At 53.7% G+C, this 24,288-nt stretch overlaps 2 protein-coding genes and 2 pseudogenes across 2 annotated transcripts; 2 read left to right on the forward strand and 2 right to left on the reverse strand.

The window, feature by feature from the left end:
• Nucleotides 1–2,371: 2,371 nt before the first annotated feature.
• Nucleotides 2,372–11,924, reverse strand: LOC119114817 (vacuolar protein sorting-associated protein 53 homolog; annotated as a pseudogene).
• Nucleotides 11,925–12,255: 331 nt separating this feature from the next.
• MED31 (mediator complex subunit 31) lies at nucleotides 12,256–15,291 on the forward strand. The gene is made up of 4 exons (XM_037238861.1): nucleotides 12,256–12,440; nucleotides 14,085–14,165; nucleotides 14,446–14,542; nucleotides 15,080–15,291. Exons 1-4 carry the CDS (start codon nucleotides 12,434–12,436, stop codon nucleotides 15,273–15,275), a joined length of 381 nt encoding a protein of 126 aa, XP_037094756.1. The 5' UTR covers nucleotides 12,256–12,433; the 3' UTR covers nucleotides 15,276–15,291.
• A 182-nt stretch (nucleotides 15,292–15,473) lies between these two features.
• LOC119114820 (sentrin-specific protease 8) lies at nucleotides 15,474–16,442 on the forward strand. The gene has a single exon (XM_037238860.1). It carries the CDS (start codon nucleotides 15,491–15,493, stop codon nucleotides 16,106–16,108), a length of 618 nt encoding a protein of 205 aa, XP_037094755.1. The 5' UTR covers nucleotides 15,474–15,490; the 3' UTR covers nucleotides 16,109–16,442.
• Nucleotides 16,424–23,923, reverse strand: LOC119114819 (argininosuccinate lyase-like; annotated as a pseudogene).
• Between the last annotated feature and the right edge of the window lie 365 nt (nucleotides 23,924–24,288).

A 24,288-nucleotide genomic window follows, 5' to 3' on the forward strand; every position in this document is an offset into this window, starting at 1 on the left:
GGAACGTTATGCATGTGGATAAGATAGCACTAATAGCCCTTTTCCTCGTACAAAAACCAGAAGATTGAAGGGGTAGATGTGATGATAATTTGGCTACATACCTTTACCGAAATGAATATCAGTAGTTCTACTACTGATTCTCCTGCTACTGACATTTGTTTCGATAAGGGCATGTAGCCGAAATATGAACACACCTGCCCCTCTATTCTCCTTGTTACACTACGGGGAATAAGGTTGATAGAACTGTCTCATCTACTACATCTGCGGTTCTATCAAACCAGCATTCTATTCGTAATGGTTCTTAACTGATAGATGCCAACGAATCATCTTGTCAAGCGGTTGATGATAAGCTTTCCGATAATCAGGGCCAGACACGTGCCTTCAGCCCAAAAACATATTCCCAGATTCAGGATCCAGGATCCTACACCCACAGAACCGTATGGGGACTTGGATCCATCCGGGATCCCGGCACACACATGCTGCGCCCCACATTCCAGGCGCACACTACCGGCGCGCGGCCGCTTACTTGGCGAACTTGACGCAGAACTGCGTGAAGTATTTGCGCGACCCAGCCAGGTTGTCGCGCACCACGGGAACCGTCTGCTTCAGCTGGGACGTGATGGTCGACACGTAGCCACTCTGGTCGCCCACCGACTCCACGTTCTGCCAGCTCATCTGCGGCAGGAGCGACGTTAGCTCCACGGACGCGTTCAGGCGGCGCGCTGGAGCCGGGCGCTTACGGCATTAATAGATCAGTAACATTTAGCTGGTGTACTCCGTACAGGCTGGGCAGCTGTAGTTAGCTCAATAGCTGAGCTCGCTCCCTCCCTCCCTCTCCCTCTCTCTCTCTCTCTCTCTCTCTCTCTCCCTCTCTCCTCCTTCTCTCTCTCGTCTCTCGTGTCTCTCCTCTCCTCTCTCCCATCCCTCCTCCTCTCTGGTTCTCTCCCATCTCCTCATCGCTCTCTCTCTCTATCTCCATCTGTGTGTCGTCTTCTCTCGCTCTCTCTCTCATCGATCTCCTCGCGCCGTCGCCGTCGCGTCGCCGTCGCTCTCTCTCCTCTCTCTCTGTCGCTGTCGCTGTCGCTGTCGCTGTCGCTGTCGCTGTCGCCTCGTCGCCGCGCCGTCGCCGTCGCGTCTCGCCGTCGTCGCCGTCGCCGTCGCCGTCGCCGTCGCCGTTCGCCTGTCGCCGTCGCCGTCGCCGTCGCCGTCGCCGTCGCCGTCGCCGTCGCCGTCGCCGTCGCGTCGCCGTCGCTGTCGCTGTCGCTGTCTCTGTCTCTGTTTCTGTTTCTGGCTTTGTCTCTGTCTCTGTCTCTGTCTCTGCTCTGGCTCTGGCTCTGGTTCTGGCTCTGACTCTGACTCTGGCTCTGGCTCTGGCTCTGGTTCTCTGAGTCACGAGACTTGTTAAAATCTAGCTACGGTTGGTCATTGGTATTCGAGATTTACGAAAACGGAAAATTGCTCAACTGAGGGAGCTAGAAATGCCGCAAAGAATATAAACTATAGTCATCGAGCGGGGCTTGGAAACGCCAAGAGGTTGGCAGGACCTCACTGCGCAGCGCCCAACGCATTGATCGGTCGCATCAGTTGCACCAGTCCACAAACTGGCCTCTGTCGGCAGCACCACACTGCCACAGGCAAGGCTGACCTTAGTCATCATCACCAGGGCCGGGTCGCAGGCCGTCTCCAGGTCCTGCACCAGCACCTGCCGCAGTTGCCGATCACACTGCAATGGGGTGATAAGAGGGTCAGACGCTCGGAGGCAGAACAGGGAGACGGGGTCAGGCAGGGGCAGAACAGGGAGTCGGCGTCAGACGCTCGGGGGCGGAGGCGGGGAGTCGGGTGTCAGACGCTCTGGGGGCGGAGCGGGGAGTCGGGGTCAGACGCGCGGGGGCGGAGCGGGAAGTCGGGGTCAGGCGCTCAGGGACAGAGCGGAAACCGGGGTCAGACGTTTGAGGGAAGAGAAGATCTGGTCAGAAGTTTAGTGGCGGAGTGGGAGTCGGAGTCAGATGCCCGGAGGCCGAGCGGGGACTGAGTCAAACGCTCGGGGCCAGAGTGGGGAGTCGGCGAGGCGGGGGTCGGTACGGAGGCATGATGCGATGATACGCAAGTAAGAAAGCTGACATACCAGCTCGGTCCTATTGGCACCCGAAGTGAAGGGCTTGTGGATATGCAGAAAATGCATTGCTTATAACCCAATGCAAACTGACACGACTCGTCATCGCATCATGACTATCGACTGCCGCATGTAAGTAGCAGCGTTACACCCTTCCATGGCTAGGCTTTCATGACTGATGATGCTGTCGTCGGCCACGTAACACGATCGGCATCGCAACCTGGACTTGCCTGGCCCAGCGCCGGCCGAGTGCGCCTCTTACTTGTGAAACACGTCCTGTTCGCTGCTGAGGTTGATCTTGTCAACCAGCGCCGGTTCCACCCGCTCCTTCAGCTTGCTCTCCAGCTGCTGAGTCGTCTCTAAGCAGTACTCGGCCGTGGTCAGGACACTGGAATCCGGACGAGGCGGTGTGAAGGGCCGCGGCGAAAATACCTGCGGCCACCACATTCACAGCGCCAACACCACGGCACCAGCTAAGTGGACGCGCCAATCAGTCGTGACATACATTGGTGCAAGCATTTGTCTGATCCGCACGACGCCAGAGCCCGCCGATGGCGGCCAAGTTTCGATCGCGTCGTCAGGCCTGGCGGCTAGGCGGCAGCACGAGCCCGGGGGACGGGTGGCGCGGCCCGCAGAAGGGCGTGACGCGCCGGACGCGCCGGTCACCTGCACACTCTGCCGAGGTCGTCCCGCGTCAGGCGCTGGATCTCGCCCTCCTTCAGCAGGCTCTGGAAGTTGTGCAGGAAGCCGGCAGTCGCCATGTCGCGCAGGTTGGACAGGTTGGAGAGGTCTTTCAGGTCGAGCGGCAGCGTCTTGCCGGAGGAGCCGCCGGCTGCGCTCACCGTCTGCCTGCGGTGGGGAGAGGGGGAGGGGCAGTGAGAGCGGCGTATTGCCGGTGGCGGCGGTGCCTCATGGACCACGGCGGAACTTGGGGAAGGTCAACCGGCCAGTCACGACACGCGCGAAGGTAATACTCTCTTCAAGGCCATTTCAGGGACAATTGTGATCCATGCATCGGCCGAGAAAACAACCAGAGACTTTGCCAAAAGGAAACGCGACAACCAGCGCCACATCACCCATCTTTCAAATCTCACCACATTATACCACAGACAGCCTATACTCTAAACGGTAGATAATGGAGCGCACCAACCGACGTACCAGCAAAGCAGGGCACGCCAATGTAAGAACAAATCGAGATTCATCACGAAGAGCAGTCAGTCAATCCCCTCCCAGCCAGTCGCTTCCCCTGCTCGACCTGGGCTGGCGACCTGCCGACCCTCACCCGCGCTCCCGGCGAGCAACTCACTTGGGCAGGTTGGCCAGCAGGATCTTGAGCGCGTACTCGCGCAGGTGCTTCTGAAACACGGCCGTGAGCGCCAGCAAGCTGGCGGCCGCGGCTCAACTGCGAGCACTGCAGCATGCACTTCTTGTAGAACATGAAGAGGTCGGCGCAGCTGGGCAGGATGAGCGAGCTCTCGGACGCCGGGCTGGGGAAACCTTTGCTCTTCAGCTCCTGGCTGAAGCGCTCCAGCAGGTCCGACAGGTTCCTGCCGCCAGCCCAGGCCAGAGTCATCGAGACAAACTGGCGCGTGGACACCGCATATAGGACAGGCGCCGACTGCAGTAATGGTGAAACCTTGAAACCAACGCTGGGAGCCACTGCAACAATGATATGCATGTTCAATATATATGTTCAATATGTTCAACGGCACAACTACAGAGGGACACGGTACGAAACGGGAAGCCGACATTTTGTGGCAAATTCTAACGGAGATATGCCTACGCCTTGGCAACACCTGCACTTGATGTCCGTCTCCCACAGCAGGCTCCAAATGACTGGTGGTCCACAGTATCGAGCATACAAGGATCATGCGCCCACCTCTGAATGAAACCGCCACCAAGACCCAGCCTATTACCCAGCGACTTTGGACCTCGCGTGGGCCCCGCACCTGTCCTGGCTCTCGATGTAGATGTTAAGGTGCTGCTCGAAACACTGGCTGATGATGCCCTGGAACGGGTCGGAGGGCACCGGCTGTTCGGGCCGCGGCAGCACCGCCGCCGCGCCGCCGCCGCCGCCGTCGCCTCCTCCTGCTCGAACGGGTTCGTCGACTCCGGCTCCGGCTCCCCGAACGGGTTCGTCGACTGGGAGGCCAATGCTGGTCAATGGAGCGATCGATGCCGGTCGCCACGCGGAGCGGGGTCACGTTCGTGAGGGCCGCAGTCTATCTGAACAGCGCTTCAGTGAAGACAATCTCGCTAAACCATCGACATACCACGACCGTGGCCCGTAGTCTCCCATCACCGGGCGATCTGGCAGCAGTGAGGCGAACAATCTACTACTGCGGCGCGCCATCTCGCCGGCGGCGGTGGACACGAGGCGGAAGGCGCGCGCGCACGCACGCACGCACGCACGCACGCACACACACACACACACACACACACACACCACACACCACAACACTACATGCACACACCACCCACACACACCACACCACACTGCAGGCGGGTCATCGTTGACGCTGCTCGCATGACTCAACGCACAGCCGTCCAGAAGCGACGCGGGGCCAGCGGCCTCGAAGTCGGCTGTACCCTGGTTGGCTAACACGTCATACCAGCGTTAACCTTGTCTCTACCTGTATGTTTTTTTTTTACCGTGCAGGCTTTGCTTCAGTGGCTTTTTATCACGAGTGTATGTATGCATGTACATTGACGTGAATGCTCTGAAATCCGTTTTGAGAACGCATCTAAATACATACCACATCATCATCAAAGCTGGTCGGAGCGCGCCACCTTGAGCCCTGCCCGGTGTGGGCTGGGTGACACGCGAACACCGACTGTGAGGCCGGCTTCAGCACATTGCCTGAAGCCGGCCTCACAGTCCGTGGGGAGCGCCAGCCGCGCTCGGGGCCGACCTCCCGCCAGAGGCGGGCGGGGCTGACTGACCTCCGGCGGCGGCGGGACGGCAGTGGCCGGCCGCCGCTCCTGCTGCAGCGTGACGCCCGAGAAGCGGCGCGACAGCAGCGTCTCGAAGCCGGATGTCCGCTGGATGGCGAACAGCAGCAGCTTGACGTCCATCTCGGACACCCGGCGCGCCATGATGGCCGACAGCTCCACCCTGCAGGTGAGCACAGGGCTGAGGCGCTGCAGGCGACGCTTGGCGTCGGCCAGACAGTGCCCAGTGGTCCGCGTGGAGCACAACCGCAGATCAACACCACACAAAACATGGCGCTCTGTGGAAACTTTCACCCCTCCCCCCCCCCCCCCGGACCAGGAATGGGTCAGGGCACGTGGCAGGCAGGCGCAGCACAGGTGCCGCCGCGGCCGGCCGGCCGACCGTCGTACCGCGTCACGTGGCAGAACTCGACGGCGATGCGCTCCGACACCTCCCACTCGGGCGGGAAGAGGCGGCCGAAGCGCTCCTCGAACTCGATCAGACGCCGCTTCAGCCACGTGTAGCGTTTGTCGATGCTGTCCAGCCAGGCCTGCTCCTCGTTGGCGCCGAACAGGTGCGTGTACTCGGCCAGCTGCAGGCCGACGAACCACTTGAGCAGGTCCCGTCTGCCGGCGCGCGGGCGACGGCGTCACGCAGGGCGGGAGGAGCGGCGCCGCCCAGACGGCCAGGCCGCTGGGCAGCCGTCACCGGCGGCGCGCTGCTGGCGGGTCATCGGCGCGACCATCGCCAGCGGCGCAGACCGGCGGGTCGCCATCGCCGGACCGGCACTCACGACCGCGACCGCCGACAGCCCGGCACCGGCGGCGCGACAGTCGGACTGGACATCACACTGACTGGAAATACAGCTCTCCTCTTGGGAGACGTTCGGGTCGGTAGAAAATACGCAAGCCAGGGACGGGGAGGGATAAAGTTTCGGAAAATAAGCATGGCTCGGGTAGGGAGAAATGACTACACAAAAATACCCTTTAAATAAGCACAAACGGTTTATAAAAGCACTTGACCCCCGTCAACTCATGGAATAGACCCCATCCCACCCAAAAAGAATAAAAAACTACAACCCCTACTTGGATAAAATAGGCAACACCAAATCGCAGTACTACCTTCCCATTCTTTCACGCTCTGGGCGACGCTGCATAACCTACGTTCACAAATGATACATGCGCCATGCCTTTCGTGAGCTAATTACGCTACAGTGTAGTTGGAGTGATACAGCCGTACGCAACATATCTTGAAATCTCACACGCGATCTAAGTTTACAAGGAATCAGCGCGTCAGGTCCGGTAAGCACACGACAAACTGCAAGTTCAAGCCAGCAAAGAAGAGAAAACAACACTGACGGCCGGAGCCAAGAAGATCGATGCAAAAGCTAGTGAATCTCCTCGGCCAGCCGCTGTATATAAATAGACACCGCGGCAGTGAACGGCCAACGAGCCCCCTGCAGCAGTCATATTATGTGGTCCGGGAGGCCGTGTGTCGCTGCAATGGCATGCAACGCCGGCCAGTGGCAAAGCACTGCAGCCAGCTGCCCGCCACCAGATCGTTACTGTGCGGCCGTCATTACTGTCGCCAGCGACGGGAGCGTTCGGCCGGGTCCTCACTTGACTTTCGGCTCCAGCACGTTGACGACGAGGCAGGCTTCACCCAGCTGCTGGCTCGGGATGGCCTTCTTGGTGTTGGTGGCCGAGAACGCCTCGCGGAAGTCGGCCGAGATCTGCTCGGCCAGGTCCGCTCTGATCTTGTGCACCTGCCGCACCGCCGAGGGTCAGCCCGCGGCGCCCGTGGCCGCAGCAGAGCATCCCCCGTCCAGCACGTGCACGCTGTCTGACGCGCCTGCCTGACCATTGCTACAGCCAGCACGTCATGTCCGCCAAGGTGGCGGCCGAGGCCGACTATGGTACGCGAACGCAACCGGTTCGGCTGCATTGAAGACTGCACTTTACCTGGCCCCTTGTTTAGAAGCTATACCTCTTTCTTTAAGAGCCACGGCACAGGCAGACAGCAGCTGCCCGGAAAACTGGTGGCGTTACGCATTGCCAGCTTGATACGGAACGCTGTGCTCAACATCCCTAGAGCGCAGTTAGTGACGACGTGGCGGGTCATACCTGATCGGCCAGCTCCTTGATCTGCGGAATGTCGAGGTACTTGTCAAAGTGCTCCAGCACCTTCATCACGCCCTCCAGCAGCATGGCGATGTCGCTGTACTGGCGCTGACAGATCTGAGACCTGGCCAGATCAGGTCCCATGTCACCCCACAGCTGCGCAGGGCACGCCTCACGTCCGATTGCGTCCGGTGGGTAGCCGTGTCACCCCACGGGAGGGGACGCCACACGATCCGACTGTGTCCGGTGGGTAACCGTGTCACCCCACGGGAGGGGACGCCACACGGCCCGACTGTGTCCGGCACAGACGCAGCGCCGGCCCGACACGGCGCTCACAACAACGACAGGTTCGGCAGAGGGCACAACGGAGGCAGTGCCCTCGGAACAGCGCACACAACAATAATCAAACAAATGAATACATTATATCACGTCACCGTTCAAATCTTGTGGCGCGAAAAATGACGCACTCAGTGAGAAACAATGGGTTACATCACGCAATAATAAACACGACCAGCGCAGCCGGCTCCACACGGCACCCGGCATCCGCTCGGACCGCTGAAGCAGCACCGCCACTGGCGCCCGCCCCGCAGCAGCGGTGTACTGACTGAAGTGTGTCGACGCCGCCGGCCAGCATGTGCAGGTGGTTGAGCGTGGTGACGGTCGCCGTCAGGTTACGCTTGCCCTGGTCCAGCTGCTTGATGTCGCGCGTGATCTCCTTCACCGTCTGCTCCGACAGCTCGGCCCGGCCCTTGATCTCCGAGATCTTGTTGAACAGCTGCATGATCGACTTCTGGGCCTCCTCCAGCGCCCGCTTGCCGTCCTGCCGTCGGGCGGGACAGCACAGGTCAGTTTTCCAAGCGCCCGGCGCTCCGCGTCTGAAGCCGTCTTACGAAATACAGGACTAAAACGACCAGCACAGAGCCATCGAGCTAGGCATGGAAATGATTACCAGACGCGCGAACGCACACCAATTAATGCTTCCTTGTATGCAATGGGTTATATATATATATATATATATATATATATATATATATATATATATGGAATGTATCTAAGTCGATATGCCTGACTACGGTCACGACCCCACGTGCAAAGCTCACCTGTCCGGCGTTGGTGTGCCCTCTGACCACGTTCCTGATCTCTTGGTCGATGCTGCGCACCCGCTCCGTCATCGATGAGATGACATCATCGATGTTTCCTAGCGACTGTTCGTTGGGGAACAGCTGGTTGATGTAGTCCACCACGTCAAAATCGTGGCGGTCCAACGGGTCATTGCTGGGCAAGACCTGCACAAACAAGACAAAAATGTTCACCTGGTGATACAAAAAGATACTTCCAGATGCACTACCTCATCATGTTTGAAGGACATGAACGGCAACCACCAGCCAAGGGATATAGACATCACAAGTTTGGTCAACGGAATCCCCGACGGTACTTCAGTAGATGAGCAGAACAGAGGGTGCTGCCTATATCCTGTACATTATACACATATGGGTACACATATGAGTATATTCTGTAGAAACACCCGCAGCCGCAGCGGGTGTTTCTACAGAATGGTCCTTTATCAAGTCGCAAAGCTATGATAACCCCACACAAAGTCAGAAATAACGTATTTTCCCCGGCAAACATCCCACTCACCTGCTCGATGGCAGCCAGCACCTCTGGAGGAAGGTCTATCAAATCATCATCATCAATATCTTCTGATTGCAAGTAGTTATCTGGTACCGAGAACATGACCTTGACTATGTTTGTCCCGTCACTGGGCCCAAATCTTGATGGGTCATTTGGTAATCAGTGTTCCATAGGTTTTGTCACCACCTGGAGAGACATTTCATTGATGCATCAAAGTCAAACGCAAACAACAAAAAAACTTAACACGCAATAAAAATCGGATCGATTAGGAATATGAGTGACACAAACACGCATTCCATGACAAATCGTCCGCACAGACATGGTGTTGGAAAACTAATCTCGGAGATTTCAACTGAAGGTATTTGTAGGATAACTTTAGATGGAAAATCCGTTCATGAAGTTCAAGCTCAATCAGATTGCCTGTTCACGAATTAAAGCCAAAGACAATGTTGTGACGTCACACAGCAAGGGCACCTTCCAACCATGTAAGAGGATCCCTCTGTGTGAGATAGTGCATCGCAAACATCGTAAAAGAACCAGAGTTTCTGACATTATTCCTACACTCTGGTGTGGGTGGCGTCACTTCCTAAGCTGAACTAATGTCACGTGATCTACTACTAGAAGTGTAGTGTTTCTTCTACTACCACCACTACTACACGACCTATGTAGCTTTATGTGACCTGGGGCGACCTTAAGTCCTCTGACACTCAGCAACTGGACCATCCATAATTTGGCGGAGCGACATTCATCTCGAAACTGTATTTACAAATTTTTCCCGGTCTATGAGTGCTCGTTTTCCGGACCGAGATGGGGCAACACATTGACGAGAATTCCGCGATGGCTCGTCCGTCACCGACACCACGACCGAATGTACGCACGATCGAATAGTGGTGAATGCTTGTTCAATGTATGTTTGTCAGATAAAGAGCTTAACAGGAGTGTCTGATTAACACATTAATTCCAGTGGTATGGTGCAACGCCGCAATTTTATCGGAAGCCCGCATCTTGGCAAGATGGTAGTTGAGAAGGAAAAACATGAGCAGTAAGATGTGATACATCATGGATTATCGACGCCGTTCATCATTGCAACGCCACTATTTCATCATGGTATGTGACCAATCCCAGGTATGATGGTACCTCACCGCGACTTCTTTTATGGAATCTCAGTTAAGACTGCACTACATCTTCCCCAGAGAAAGTGATGAAGCTGATGGCACTTATCACTCTCCATCTGATAGAGAAACATCACACTTGCACACAAGATTTGATCAATGAGCAGGACACTCAGCAGTGCCCTGAATATCACCCCAACAAGTGCCTGATCTATTTCACCACTGTCATGATTTGGCATGCAGGATCTGAATCAACTGCTTTAAGCACCCCATTTCCTTAAATTTGTTCAGAATCAGCCATGTTGTATATTGCCCAACATCTTATTTAAGAGAATGCAACAATATCTTTCATCTGCTCATGCATTATTGCAACAAAAAAAGATGTGTCATTAATCAGGAGCACCACAAATATCAAGGCAAGGATGAGTCATCCTGACTCCGTGGATGACACCATGAAAACCAAATTAACTATTGACTTGGTAAATAGTCAATCAAAAATTAAAAGCAGCTTTGGACTGCCAATTAAAATTTTATGGACCGTACACATTTACTTCCACTTTATTAGCTGCCGTGTTAACTGTCAATGAGGCTCAATTTTCTATACCTTCTTGCTCTCCCCCAATATGGCCAAAATATATCTATGTAAAACACTTACTCAACAAGCCCTGGCCTTTAGCAAATAAATGCTTGCACTTGATCATATTTGCATACATTGTGTGAATGGTGTAAAGGTTATAGATGGAATCAAGTCAAAAGATCCATATGTTTCTTTTATTTTTATAGGCTATTTTTTATTTTTTATTTTGTTATTTTTTATTAATTTTAACAGGCCAATGATTCTATGGGTAAACATTTCTTCACTGAGTTACATTCCATTACAACACTTGCCACAGTGCCATGTGATCACACAGAAGCACCAAAGGGCAAAACTCATCAACCATTATTCTGACTTTACTAAAACTTCATGAAACTGATTTTGTGTATACCACTATCCAAATCACCCAAATAGATACTTGTATATCAGGCATGAAACTAAAAAGCATCATGAGCTTTGTCATTGCTTCCAGGAAGATGAAACACATTCTTAAATGAGGCCTCATAGAGACAGCAAATAGGATGGTCAAACTGACTCTCCCATCCAAACACATATTCAAGTGGTTAATCATGGTTAGGTATTAACAATATACCTGCCAGCCATCTGTATGTTTTTTTTTAACAACTGCTGCACCTCACAGCTCTGCAGTTCTGCACCAGAAATGAAAATGTACAGTGAGTTAATAAAAACACCAAAAAGACATGTCATGTTGTTGGGTGAAGTAGATGCTTATGACATGTATATGCCTTAGGGCTTCAGTTGATGGGAGCATTCCACATTTCCATGAGATTTGGAACTGATACAGCTATGAAGCCATGCCATGATAGCCATGCAATGAAGCCAGCCATGATGCAGCCTTGAAGATCATTTGGTGCAGTTCACAAACCTCCTTTTTAAGGCCTATACCCCTCTAGTTTGAGGAACACACCCACAAAGATGCACAGCCTATTTTGTGCACACTTTGTGGTGAGCTAGCACTAAGTTTTTTGTGAAAGATCACCCAGGCATTCATAACACCATAAAAGCATTATTCAAATCCTGCCGCTTCATCGGCCATGCAGTGACCAAGGCCACGACAAATGTGGTTGTCGTATCAGTCATATCTGGGTCTTGTGAACAAAATTTCTGAATATAATGACCGTCAATTGGCTATCACTCTATGTTGTGTAAAGCATGATATTAACTTAAATCATTTTCGAAGTAGTTTTCAAGGAATTCTTTCCCACGCTTTTTGTTCTGTTTTACCAGTCAACGAGGATGGATGTTAGCAGTTCAATGAGAGATGGCTCACAGTCCTGTCGGCGCCTGTTATCATAGCTCTCTTTACAATTGTACGCGCGATTAAGAAGCCGGAAAATTCGTTATCCATATTCTAGCCCAGCTGGAGAGAACCCTGACTTAAAGCACACACACACACACACACACACACACACACACACCTGCCTGGGAAATAGGCGGCGCAAACACCTTCATTCATCAATATCGTACACAGGTGTTTGCGCCGCTCCTTGTCTATCATGCACCAGGAAGAGCTTCGCTTATGTCTGTCGTTGTTCAGTTTTATTTTATTTTTGTTTATGCCCTTCTTGCATATAGTTTTCAAGACAATTTTGAAAAATTGATTTTGAAAAATGTCCCTTAAACCAAAGTTTAGCCATATTTTTGCCTCCAAAATATGTCTTTTATTGGTACCCACTAGGGGTATAACAAACCAGCCCAAGGTAACTGCTCTCAGTAAGCAACATACGGAAGCAGATGTGACGCTGTGTTCGTTGGATTTCGCCGCTTGTTGCCGGCGTGCGAGTCCTTCGGGTAACGCGAACGTGAGCCTGCGAGGGAATTTAACGGTATTTGCAGGGCCTTTCAGTTTTTTGGGCTTATAAGGCGAGAAAGGATACCCATTTTAGACGATCTCTGTTTTGCTGTGTTATGGCTGGTAAGTTTGCCTTTGAAGTTGGGATGCGCTGGCTCGCAACCGATTATGACTGAAAGAATAAATATGATGCTTGACGGCATGTTTTTTGTGTCGTTAGTTGACATTCAGATGGCTATTGTCTGTCCCGATGAATCAGTTAGTTGGAGGGCCTGCCTCCGATCCACTCACCCGTGGTGGGGTTGATTTGAGTCATTTAAGTGTGCTCGCTATTTGGCCTTGGTGTCCTGCGGCCGGTGGCAGCAGCCGCGATAAAGGTCAAATGACGTGAGGGGGCTGGATGAATCGTGCTGAGCAATGCAGCGCGTTAAAATCCACTACCGAATTCTGCCTTTAATCTGAAATTGCATGATTGGTTGGTAGGGGCCTGAATTCACTCAACAAGCACTGCTGAGCAGAAGCTCTGAATGCAGAAATCCAATTAAAATGTTTCAATCAAATGTTTTTTCCTGGTCAGTTATTTAATGAAATATGAACAGGATATGATAGTATATAAAACATATGTAATGTATAGAGAGAGAGAGGGGGAGACAGTGAATGAGAGGGAGGGAGGGAGGGAGGGAGGGAGGAAGGAGAGAGAGAGAGAGAGAGAGAGAGAGAGGAGAGAGAGAGAGAGAGAGAGAGAGGAGAGAGAGAGAGGAGAGAGAGAGAGAGAGAGAGGAGAGAGAGAGAGAGACAAGACAGAGACAGAGACAGAGACAGAGACAGAGAGAGAGACAGAGACAGAGACAGAGACAGAGACAGAGACAGAGACAGAGACAGAGACAGAGACAGAGACAGAGACAGCTACAGAGACAGAGACAGAGACAGAGACAGAGACAGAGACAGAGACAGAGACAGAGACAGAGACAGAGAGGAAGAGTTGTAGAACATCCTGATTTATGCTGTAATTTTAATCCATTAATTCAACTATGACCACACAGCAAGCCTTCTATCCTTGAAAGGTCTTGGAGGAGGGTCAAGCTTTGGGTTGATATGTTTCCAATGGTTTAGGTTTATATGTCCCCAATGTTTTTTCCAGTTTGATATTAACACCAGAATGTTGCTCATTGCTGTTTACTATGTGCTATGAATCTATAAAATAATCATAGTAAATGCTATATTGGTCATGTTAAATCATTTCAGGATGGGCAATGGCACATGCAATGGTAAGATTTAAGGAACCACTGAAGAAGCTGCCCTTGGTAGTAGTGTTGCATGGACAAGGATATAATCAAGAAATAAAGAAATGAGTTGATAACATTGCATGATAGGTTAACATTCTTCAGACTAGATTGGGGGTTATGTTTAAAAGTTTACAATGGAAAACTGGCCTGCCTGACTGATACACTTAATGCACATTTTGTCCATATTTTAAGGCTTGTTAAATGTGATGCATCCTTAAATTTGATCTTTTTTAACTGTGCTTGATCCTTAACTGCACTGGCCCCACTTCATGTGGTCATGTGGTCATACCCATCTGTGATGTTATGATACAATGTCTCAGAGGGCAGCAGCTGGGTGAGGATTTGCCTGGTGTCCTGTTCACATATTTCGACCCTGGCTGAGATTGTTTGGTAGTCTGCGGTAGTTGTGAAATATGCTGTTGTGCACCTTGTTTCTAGCCAACATCATGGTGACACTGCTAATGGCACTTGTTTTTTTCAGAGGGTGATGATCAACAGAAATTAAGATTCCAGGTTGAACTAGAATTTGTCCAGTGTTTGGCTAACCCAAACTACCTGAACTGTAAGTAATTTATTGGGTAACACTTAGAAAGGATTGGCAATTAACTTGCCATGGACATTCCAAAAATATGTCTACCATTATAATTTACTGATGCATAGTAGCTTGCATCACTGAGTTGTTGCAGATCTAATAGCTGATTTTTCCATTGCATTTACTCTGAAAATCAGTGATGCCTCAGAATGTCAGATTGTGATTATAAAAGATCAGTTTGATGTAATGCAACTATCAGCACAGTTGCATGCACAGCATCAGTTCAACAAAACACGCTGTATATTTGCAGTCCTTGCTCAGCGGGGATACTTCAAGCAGCAAGCTTTCATCAATTACCTCAAGTACTTGAAATATTGGACAAAGCCAGAGTATGTCAGGTACATAAAGTAAGTACTGATTCTTTAAAACATTGTATTGTGTAAGAAAGTACACAAGCTAGTGATTTTCGATGAAAATGAAGCAGAACCATCCACATATTGTCATCAGGCCCGAAAGCTTGTGGTCAGTATTGTTCATTTAACACATAATACATCATGTTTGCCAGTATATTCCCACAATGATTGAATTATAAATCCATTGCCATCCACCTTGCCAGTGTTCCTGGACAGCTTTGTGTTTAGTATCCCATTGTGGCTTGTGCATGTAATAAGAAACAGCTCACCATTGTTTAGTTTCGAACACCACTGTGTTGGGGGCTTGTAATGTGAGGTTTGTTTGCACACCATGGTAATCCTGAATCCATTGCATCATGAGCTGAACATAGAGCTACCTACGCCCACCCACCAGTGTGATTATGTTTGTGATGATAATGATGAATGATTTTTGTTTAAGATGACGGAGATTCGGGCCTACCAACATCTTACGCCATTGAGCGAGAAGCCGCAGTGAATGCACACATCACTGGTGTTCCCCATCTGCTGCAGGTACCCAATGTGCCTGCACTTCCTGGACCTGCTGCAATACGAGCACTTCCGCAAAGAGCTGGTGAACTCGCAGTGCGCCAAGTTCATCGACGACCAGCAGATCCTGCACTGGCAACACTACACGCGTCGGCGTACCCGCCTGCTGGCCGGCGAGGGCTCGCCCACGCCCGTCGGCAGCAGCACGCCCACGGTCTGAGGTGGCCAGCCGGACCCGGTGCCCAGTGCGGCCGGGTCACGTGTCTTCCACAGTCGCCGTGAGAGCGGCAGCGACTGCGATCCACCAACGCGGCGCAGGTCTTTAACAGCGTGAGCACGCGTTACCCCGCGTCTTCCTCCCTTCCACTGTAATCCAGTACAGCGCCAGCATAGCAGCGCAGGCTGGGCGCACACAGGACGTCGGGCGCCGAGAGTATGGCGGAGCCGGTGCTGCTCAGCTACCACGACTCGGTGCTGCACGAGTCAGACGGCGAGCTGCTACAGGGGCCGCACTGGCTCAATGACAAGCTGATCCAGTTCTACCTCAACTACCTGGAGCACGCCGCGTTCCCCGCCGCCGGGCTGGCGTTCGTCGGGCCGGATGTGACGCAGTTCGCGCGGCTCTGCGCCGAGAGCGAGCTGGCCGCCTTCCTGGCGCCGCTGCGGCTGGCCGAGCGGCGCGCCGCGCTCTTCATCATCAACGACTGCGAGCGGCCCGACGCGCCCGGCGGCACGCACTGGAGCCTGCTGGTGACCGTCGGCCGCCGCTGCCTGCACTACGATTCGCTCGCCTACGGCAACCAGCGCGAGGCGCGGCGCATGGCGCGCCGTCTGGCGCCGCTACTCGGCCTCTCCGGCAAGGTGGAGGAGGCCGCCTGCGGCTGCCAGCGCAACGGTTACGACTGCGGCGTGTTCGCGCTCTGCCACGCCGAGGAGGTGGCGCGTCGGCTGAGCGGCGGCAGCGACCTGCGGCACGTGCCCGTCAGCCAGGAGCGCGTCGACGAGATGCGCGCGGACATGCTGCGCCTCATCCGGAGCCTGGCCGCGAGGTGAGGCGGCGCGGGAGCGCAGCGCGTGTGCGGCAGAGAGGCGTTGGCAAGCGGAGACGCGGACCGGACGGGCGGCTGGGCGTGGCGTGTGTGTGCCGACCGCGGTGAGCTGCTGACCGGCATGATGACTTGTTTTGTGTCCGGCGAATGCTGGATGGTCGCCTCCAGGAGAGGCTCTCCCTGGTCAAGAGTCGGCTGCTGGCGAACGGCGGTGGTGCCGTTGCCCCCGGCAGACTACTGCCAAATACTCAGTACTCAACCTGGCCTGGGCGCCGCTTGCTGTGCAACTGCAGGCTGGTTCATTTTGTGAATAAAAGGCTGTAGTTGGGTGTTCTGTATACCATGCGTTTACATCTCGTACAAAACGGCAACAGTTATACCGTAAGATTCGCTAATCTTTGATTGTATACGCTAGCCGATCAGATCCGTCGGGCCGCTGGGCACGCGAGCAGTCGCGGCCTGTCAGCGGCACTACCGGGGGGTCGGCCACGGGCTTCCGCTGGTGGTCGTTGTACCGGCGCGGGTGGGCCGTCCTCCCACTAGGCGGCGGCCATGCTCTCCCTCATCTGCGCCACCTGCTTGAGCACGGCCGTCCGGCTGGTGCCGCCCTCGGCCTGGTACTGCTCCACGCTCGCCTCGAAGCTCCAGATGGACGCAACGTCGGCGCCGAACGCCGCGCTGGAACGCGCCGCCACAGCATTCGTCAAAAACGGAACGGACGAGGTCAGGCTGAGACGGCGTAAAAATCTGCCTGCGAAGTATAATACCCATGGAAAATAAGCGATTGGAAATCAGATGTTGAGGCGACAATGTTAGGTACGCCAAGGTTAAACAGACGAAAATCACGACCGCTTCAAGCGAATCACCGCACCAGGATAATTTCCAATGCCGTGCAGATAATACGCGGGAGAACTACGCGAGCGTGTGCGCACGCAGGCACTCTCATACATTGGTCGTAAGCTCGCCGCCCACCTGATGCCCTGGAAGTCGTCCAAAGACAGCTGGCGCATCGGCACCCCCTTGGCCTCGGCCAGAGCCACACACTTGCCGGCCAGGTTGTGCGCCTCACGGAATGGTACCTGCGGCAGATACGGTGCCGTGTTATGCTCGGGCTCATCGGTGGACTGGGAATCACTGCCGTACGGGGGAGATTTGGCTGCAACGACGCTGTGTACACTTGCGCGCCGTTTAAATCGCCTGATGCTCACGCTTAGCCGCCAGACATGTTCACGCCCAGCCGCCAGCCGCCAGAGCCTGCACTTTGGCCGGTACCCAGTCACAAGGCTGCAGCGAAGCGTCCACATAAATCGCGCGGTGGCGTCACAGGTGGCGGAGAACGGGCAGGGGCTGCCGGCGACTGGCGCGAGCTGTTCTGCCGCATGTGCGGGTCCTCACGTTTTGTCTGACGAGGGTAGTAGGCGACGTCGGTGGCGAGCATGCCCTCAGACAGCAGCTGGCGACATCTGGCGGCGCTCACCGTCATCGTGGAGACGACTCCGGTCATGACACGGATCACCCCTGCCGGAGCGGCCGCGCGCGTGACGCTCCGCACGCGCACGCGCTGGCCTCGGTCATCTCTCGTGGTTGGAGCTAATAGTTCTTGACTCAGTGCGACGTAAGCGATGATCTACCAATATGGGTGCTTGATATAAATATGATCATCCCAGTAATATAATGTACAGTGCGTCTCCGAAACGTTCTTAAACATAGCGTAGCTGCCGCCGAATACCGGTGACATTGTCCGCAGAGTCGAATAGCAGCTCCTTATCCTCCTGGAAGTCCTTGTTGTAGGTTGACGGCGTGCCCTTCAGCGCCGTCATCAGGCCGACACAGTTGCCCAGGAAGCGACCGGCCTTGCCCCGAGCCAACTCCAGCCCGTCCGGGTTCCTGAGGTTCACACCGGACCGATTTAGCGCGCCGTGACGCCGGCTCGGTAGGCCGCTTGCCAAGCAGAAGGGCAGATCCGGTAAACGCCGGCTGTTGGATGCTCTATCTTGGGCGCGGCGAGCACGTCCACGTCGTCGTGTGAGGCATGCACCGAGAAGCGATGAACTAACCGACTAAAATGTTATGAAGCGCTTGTATCCACCAATGGACCGGAGGTCCGCGTTCTCAAGAAGCCTGAAGGACAACGCGTCGACTCTGATAACAAGTAAGATTATTTCATTGAGTGATTTGGCATTGGCTGAAACCGTAGCATTCCAACAGGGCGCGGGCTTGGCGATCGTGCATCCATGAAAAGGTCGTGCATCTAAACTATCTCGTCGCATCTGCCTCGAGTGCTGGGCAACCCCCGTTGCGAATGACCGCCATGCTACTGCTGGTGTCACGTGCAGCACTAGCGTCTGGGCATGAAGACCTGGTGACGGGGTGCCGGTAGTATAGTGGTTAACGTGTCTGCGTTAACCATTGCGCGTCTGGGAAACCAGAGGTACGGGGTTCGATTCCCCGCGGTGCCCGCCCTTCCTGCCAGGGTGACAGGTAGGCGACGCCATATAGCCTCAGCAGCTGAGCGCGTCGTAAAGCCCCAATGACACACACAAGCCCTGGTGACACCGCGGCCGTTGCGGTTCGACGACGGACGCCCAGAGCCGGCCCTCAGGACTGACTCACCTCTTCTGCGGCATGAGCGAGCTGCCGGTGCTGTAGGCGTCAGCGATGTGCACCAGGCCGAAGGTGGGCGTGGAGAAGATGATCAGGTCCTCGGCCAGCCGCGAAAAGTGCGTGCCCAACAGCGACACCCAGAACAGGAACTCGGCTGGTGGTGACGGGAGGAAGCGTCACGTTCAGGCGGGCCGCCAGCGAGAGATGTTCCCGAGATGGTGTTATAACTCAATTGCCGTGCCAGCAGTAGCGAGCTCTTCCAATGGTTACTAAATTTGCCAGAAATCCCGTTTGTTACACGACCGATTCTTCGTAGGAAGGGTGTGTTTTGGGGCTTTGCCAGTGTTGCTACAGACAACTTCCTAGGGGGTGGATCTTTGCCACTCAGCAAGGCTCTGCGCAACGCCTTGCACCGCAACGAAAAGTTATTTAGAACAAAGCCAGGCAGGAAAGTTCTGCATTTATGGGGTTAAAATTGACACCAATTTCCCAAACTTCTTTCAACGTGCAAACGAGGACACTGAGACGTTTCATCGACTAATGGAGCGTCCCCGTCTCTCAGCTTTCTGCGACCCTTCGAAGTCACACAAGCGCGGCGGGGTGCGGCTCGGCCACGGCGCTGCCGCCCGGTGCGGTCCGCATCGTCTCCCACCGATGTAGTCGCGGTCGCTGACGGCCAGCATGCTATTGGGCGTGACGGCCGTGAAGCCGAGCTCGGCGGCGAGCGCGGCTCGATCCACCGCGAACGGGTTGCCGGCCAGGGCTCCGGAGCCCAGCGGACAGCTGTCCACGCGCTGCGTCAGCTGCTGCAGGCGGCGCAGGTCGGAGCGGAGGAACCAGGCGTGGCTGCCGACGCCGGGGCGGCCATGAGCCGCTGCACCACCATAACAGCGGCACGGACTACCGCCTGAGCACCTGACCAGTTTTGGCATGCAGGGTGCCTGTTCATTCCGTGTACAAGGCAATGCCATTTCTCGCCGTCATTAATGGTAAATCGAAGCAACGACCATCCGCGAACAATGCACCAGACCCCATACGTGACTGTGAGGGAGCGCCCAGTCTGCGAGTAGCTGACCTCATGAGCCAGTGGCTCCACCTGACGGGCTGTGCCGGCTGCAGGTGCGTGAAGCCCGGCATCAGGATGTCCACCTCCGCTTCCGCGCGATCCGTCAGCGTCTACGGATACCGCGCCGCCATCAGCGCGGACCGCAACACCATCACGCGGCAGGACGTGCCCGCTGATAGCTCAAGGCTAAACATTCGCTGAGAGAACACTTAAGTGATAAACCGCAACCTTATCAGTTTATTTAACGAAGGGGATTCCCCCTGTCCATCGACGTTCGATCCAGAGGACGCCCGAACGACAGCAGCTGTTCCCCGGCAACGCCCCGTGCGGTGTAGCAACTCACGGTGATCATCTCGCGCAGCAGCGGCTCCAGCTGCTCCTCGACGACACCCCTGTGCAGTGTAGCTACTCACGGTGATCATCTCGCGCATCATCGGCTTCAGCTGCTCCATGGCGGCACCCCTGTACAGTGTAGCCACCCACAGCGATCATCTCGCGCATCATCGGTTTCAACTACTCCATGGCGGCACCACTGTACAGTGTAGCCACTCACGGTGATCATCTCGCGCAGCAGCGGCTCCAGCTGCTCCTGAATGACATCCCTGAGCCACAGCCGGGTGTCGACGGCCACCTGGTCGTTGCGGCTGCGGCCGGTGTGCAGCTTGGCGCCGGGCGCGCCCACCAGCTCGGTCAGGCGCCGCTCGTTGGCCGTGTGGATGTCCTCGTCCGAGGGGCGCACCTCGAACGAGCCGGTCTCCCACTCGGACAGGACCTGCGGGGCATCGCCGTCCGCCGCCATATCGGTATACACATTGTGCAGATGTCACCAAGCGCGTCCTTTGCTGGATCGCAAGGGTACTCAGTCACCAAGGCGATATTTTACCCTGCCACTAGCGAGCATGGAGGAGCTTTTTTCGGCTGCCAACAGAGAAGCGCAATAAAATGCCAATAGCTTTCAAAACTATCCGCCTTTCCCGGGGAGCACACACGACAGTCTCGTTTGAGGAATCCATCAGCGTGGCTGGAGATCATTCGTAGGAACGCCCCACATATTCCGTCATAGGTTATGAAAGGGCAACAGTACCTGGTCCAACCCACGCTGAATTTGTGTCTCCTCCTCCCTGGTCAGAAGTCCAGCCTTCTGAATGGCAGAAGCGTAGGCCTTGCTGCCCTGGCCGGAAGGAGACGTTGATAAGCACTACTGGTCCTCAGATTACATTAGTTGATATCGATCCCGAAGAAGACCTGGCATACGTATATATATATATATATATATATATATATATATATATATATATATATATATATATATATGGCGAATTCGTGTTCAGCAGAATTCAGGTAAATGTATCTCGACCAAATAATTACTGCTAAACCTGACCCCTACCCAATTCGAATACATTTTCTTACATCCAATACTCCAATATTGACTCCCAAATTCAGTACCTCAGGCAGGACATATTCCTACCTCGATTTGAGAATCTGTCTTTATACCTAGCAAAACGACCAACATCATATCACAAAGCGTACCACATGACTTTGTCAAACCCATACACATAGAAAACTATGATACAGTGAAATACAGCTATGTGCTTCTGTAGTATTTTCATTTGGGATATGTCGTGTGTGCGTGTTATAGTTCATGGTGTACGTGTTTACTTTGCCTGACCATGCAGCCGTTGTTTGCTGTGCAGCTCGTCTTAAACTAAGATACACACACACATACATAAATGGACATGCTATCTACAATTAAACGGTTCTCGCTTACAAAACTGCTCATAAGTGCCGGACATACACAACAATTGCACTCGTTTCGATGTTTTGCGAGCAACGCGGTCACAACGTTAGAAGTTCATGTATATCCCCGATTTCTTGGTACCACAGCGCCATGACAGCTTTGGTTTGCAGTCGGAGCCGGAGCGCGTCTGCGATCCCGCCGGCTGTGAAGGCGCGCTGGCATCTCTCTCGGACGCCTGTGTCGTAAGCCCCAGCAGGATGTGCCTGTTTATGTTCTGGAAAGCCACGACGGCAGGCGGGGCCGAGCGGACTGCAGGCGGCAGAGGGCGAGTCCCAGTCGCAGCGGGTCCTCTCCCCCCCCCCCCCCTCCCTCCCTCCCGGCCCGCGCGACCCCACCTAGGCGCCTATGAACAGTCCAGCGACACTCATCGGGCAGTTCGCCAGACCTGACATTCAGCCGGTCAAACCCAAACACCCGGTGGAATCAGACTACTGCCAGATGGAAACACAGCGGGTGCTGCCACATCGGTCACTCGTGACCCGGTGACAGGGCCAGCCCCAATGGAGGCCAGGAGGCCCGGACGACAGCAAGCGACGTTCGCGGAACGGCGTGTAATAAAAAAATGTTAACACCCCGGGGTCACACTCGACCGCCGTTCAGGGAGACTGGACGCTCATCAGGAGCAGCACGGTCCGGAAAGATGTTTGAATGAAAAAGGTTGTGTTTGAACGCGACTAGATGAAGGTCCGTTTTGTGCCGAACACCTGAGTATGGTGTCATCTCATGGTGTCTGGATGTTACAGTGACCACCATGCTTGGTGTCATGTAATTAACGTGCCAGGAGGAAGTCGCACCAAGTAAATTGCTAACAACATGGCTTCCGTAAGCTTTTTTTATCCATTCCCCCAGCATACGATAACTTTTGAAGAGCACGAAATTAGCCGCCCAATATAAAGAACGACGCCTTTAGAGCGGGCATGACACCCTCGTAAAGAGTCGTCTAGCGCGTGCCAGAGAATCTGCGTATGCCATGTTGCGCCTGTTGCTCGTTCCTTGTGTCCAACTGCTCGCGGGTGAAGCAGATCAAGGAGTCCCAGACATTAAAGAACAATACCTCATCCACTAGCTCGGTTCTGAGTATGCCATGGAATAATCTTGTCAACACAAATATTGAGAATGTATTATCGCACTTTCAATAAAGCAACATGAAATATTGACATAGCTTTGACGCACCCTCTACATCATCGCCAGCTCTTGTGCGTGTATCATCGTGCATATATTTGCTGTACAATGATCTTTTTGCACTGCAAGTAGATGATGCCTAGCCATGTGTAATAGGGACGTGCGAATGTGCCAGAAACGAGCTGCCATGGCAACGCGATCAGGACAATTTTGTTACATTATATCATGTAATGAGCGACAAACAAGCTTCAACTTGTCCTTCCACTCAGCGACGCCCAGGGGAGCCCCATCGAATGCTGCACTAAGCACAGCCCTATCAGTATCCGCAGCGCCCGCGTCACCGCTCCTCATTGCCATTGCAGAAGCCGAAATAGCTTGCTGTAATTTATTAAACTTATTGACGGGAGTGTTCCACATTTGCATGAGCTTTGAACTGAAAAAGCCCTCTTGAAAAGCATTCGGTGTAGTTCACAGCCCTGCCCTTCCTAAGACCCAAACCCCGCTAGTTTCTGTGTTACGCGCCAGCAAAGGTGTGCGGACTTTTTCGTGCAGACTACTTCAAGGTCACATAAGCATCCATGACCCCATAATTACGTCGCTCGAATCCTTGACAATTGGCCCTCAATCACTGTTGAGCAAGGTGCGATCACGCGATCAATGTATGATGTGTTAAGAAGCATATTTACTAAAATGAGAAACTGCGTCGTCTAGAGCAGTGTTTCCACTAAAAATATACCAATAGTTATAACTGAGCTCATTTCATCGCATCTTATGCTTGCTCCAAGATCTTCCAATGCGGAGCATTCCCGTAAAGCAGAATGCGCCTCGCATTAACAAAACGCAAAACAATCAATACATACCGCGCGCCTGACCCCTGCCCGACCCCTGGCAAACTCTTGAATGTCTATCTATCGGCTACGTTTTCCCCGTCCTGACCGATCAGCACATGGATGCGGGATATGACCAGTCCTCCATAGCGATGTTCATTGTATGCCACAATATAATTTTGACCACATAAGTTACATTCGGCTACGAGGGCCCTGTTTTAACTTCCCTTTCCTCCGAGCAGAACTGCTGGCTTCGCCACTGGATCCCGGCTCACCTGTCTGGTCCTGTCGGACATGATCTCTCACCTTGATGTCCTGTCGGTACACATCCATCACCTCGAAGTCCTCTGGGTACATGCCCCTCGCCTTGATGTCCTGTTGGAACATGTCCCTCACCTTGATGTTCGTGTTAACATGCCCCTCACCTTGATGTCCTGTCGGTATATGTCCCTTGACTTAATGTCCTGTCAGTAAATGCCTCTCGTCTTTATGTCCTGTCGTTACATATTCCTCACCTCGATGTCCTCTGGGTACATGCCCCTCACCTTTATGTCCTGCCCTTACATGTCCCCCACCTTGATGTCCTGTCGGTAATGTCCCTCACCTTGATGTCCTGCCCTTACATGTCCCCCACCTTGATGCCCTGTGGGCACATGCCCCTCACCTCGATGCCCTGTCGGTACATGTCCCTCACCTTGATGTCCTGTCGGTACATGTCCCTCACCTTGATGTCCTGTCGGTACATGTCCCTCACCTTGATGTCCTGT

This window comes from Pollicipes pollicipes, unplaced genomic scaffold (assembly GCF_011947565.3).
Source record: "Pollicipes pollicipes isolate AB1234 unplaced genomic scaffold, Ppol_2.1 Scaffold_3087;HRSCAF=3621_pilon_pilon_pilon, whole genome shotgun sequence".
In the NCBI taxonomy this organism is placed as follows: domain Eukaryota; kingdom Metazoa; phylum Arthropoda; class Thecostraca; order Pollicipedomorpha; family Pollicipedidae; genus Pollicipes; species Pollicipes pollicipes.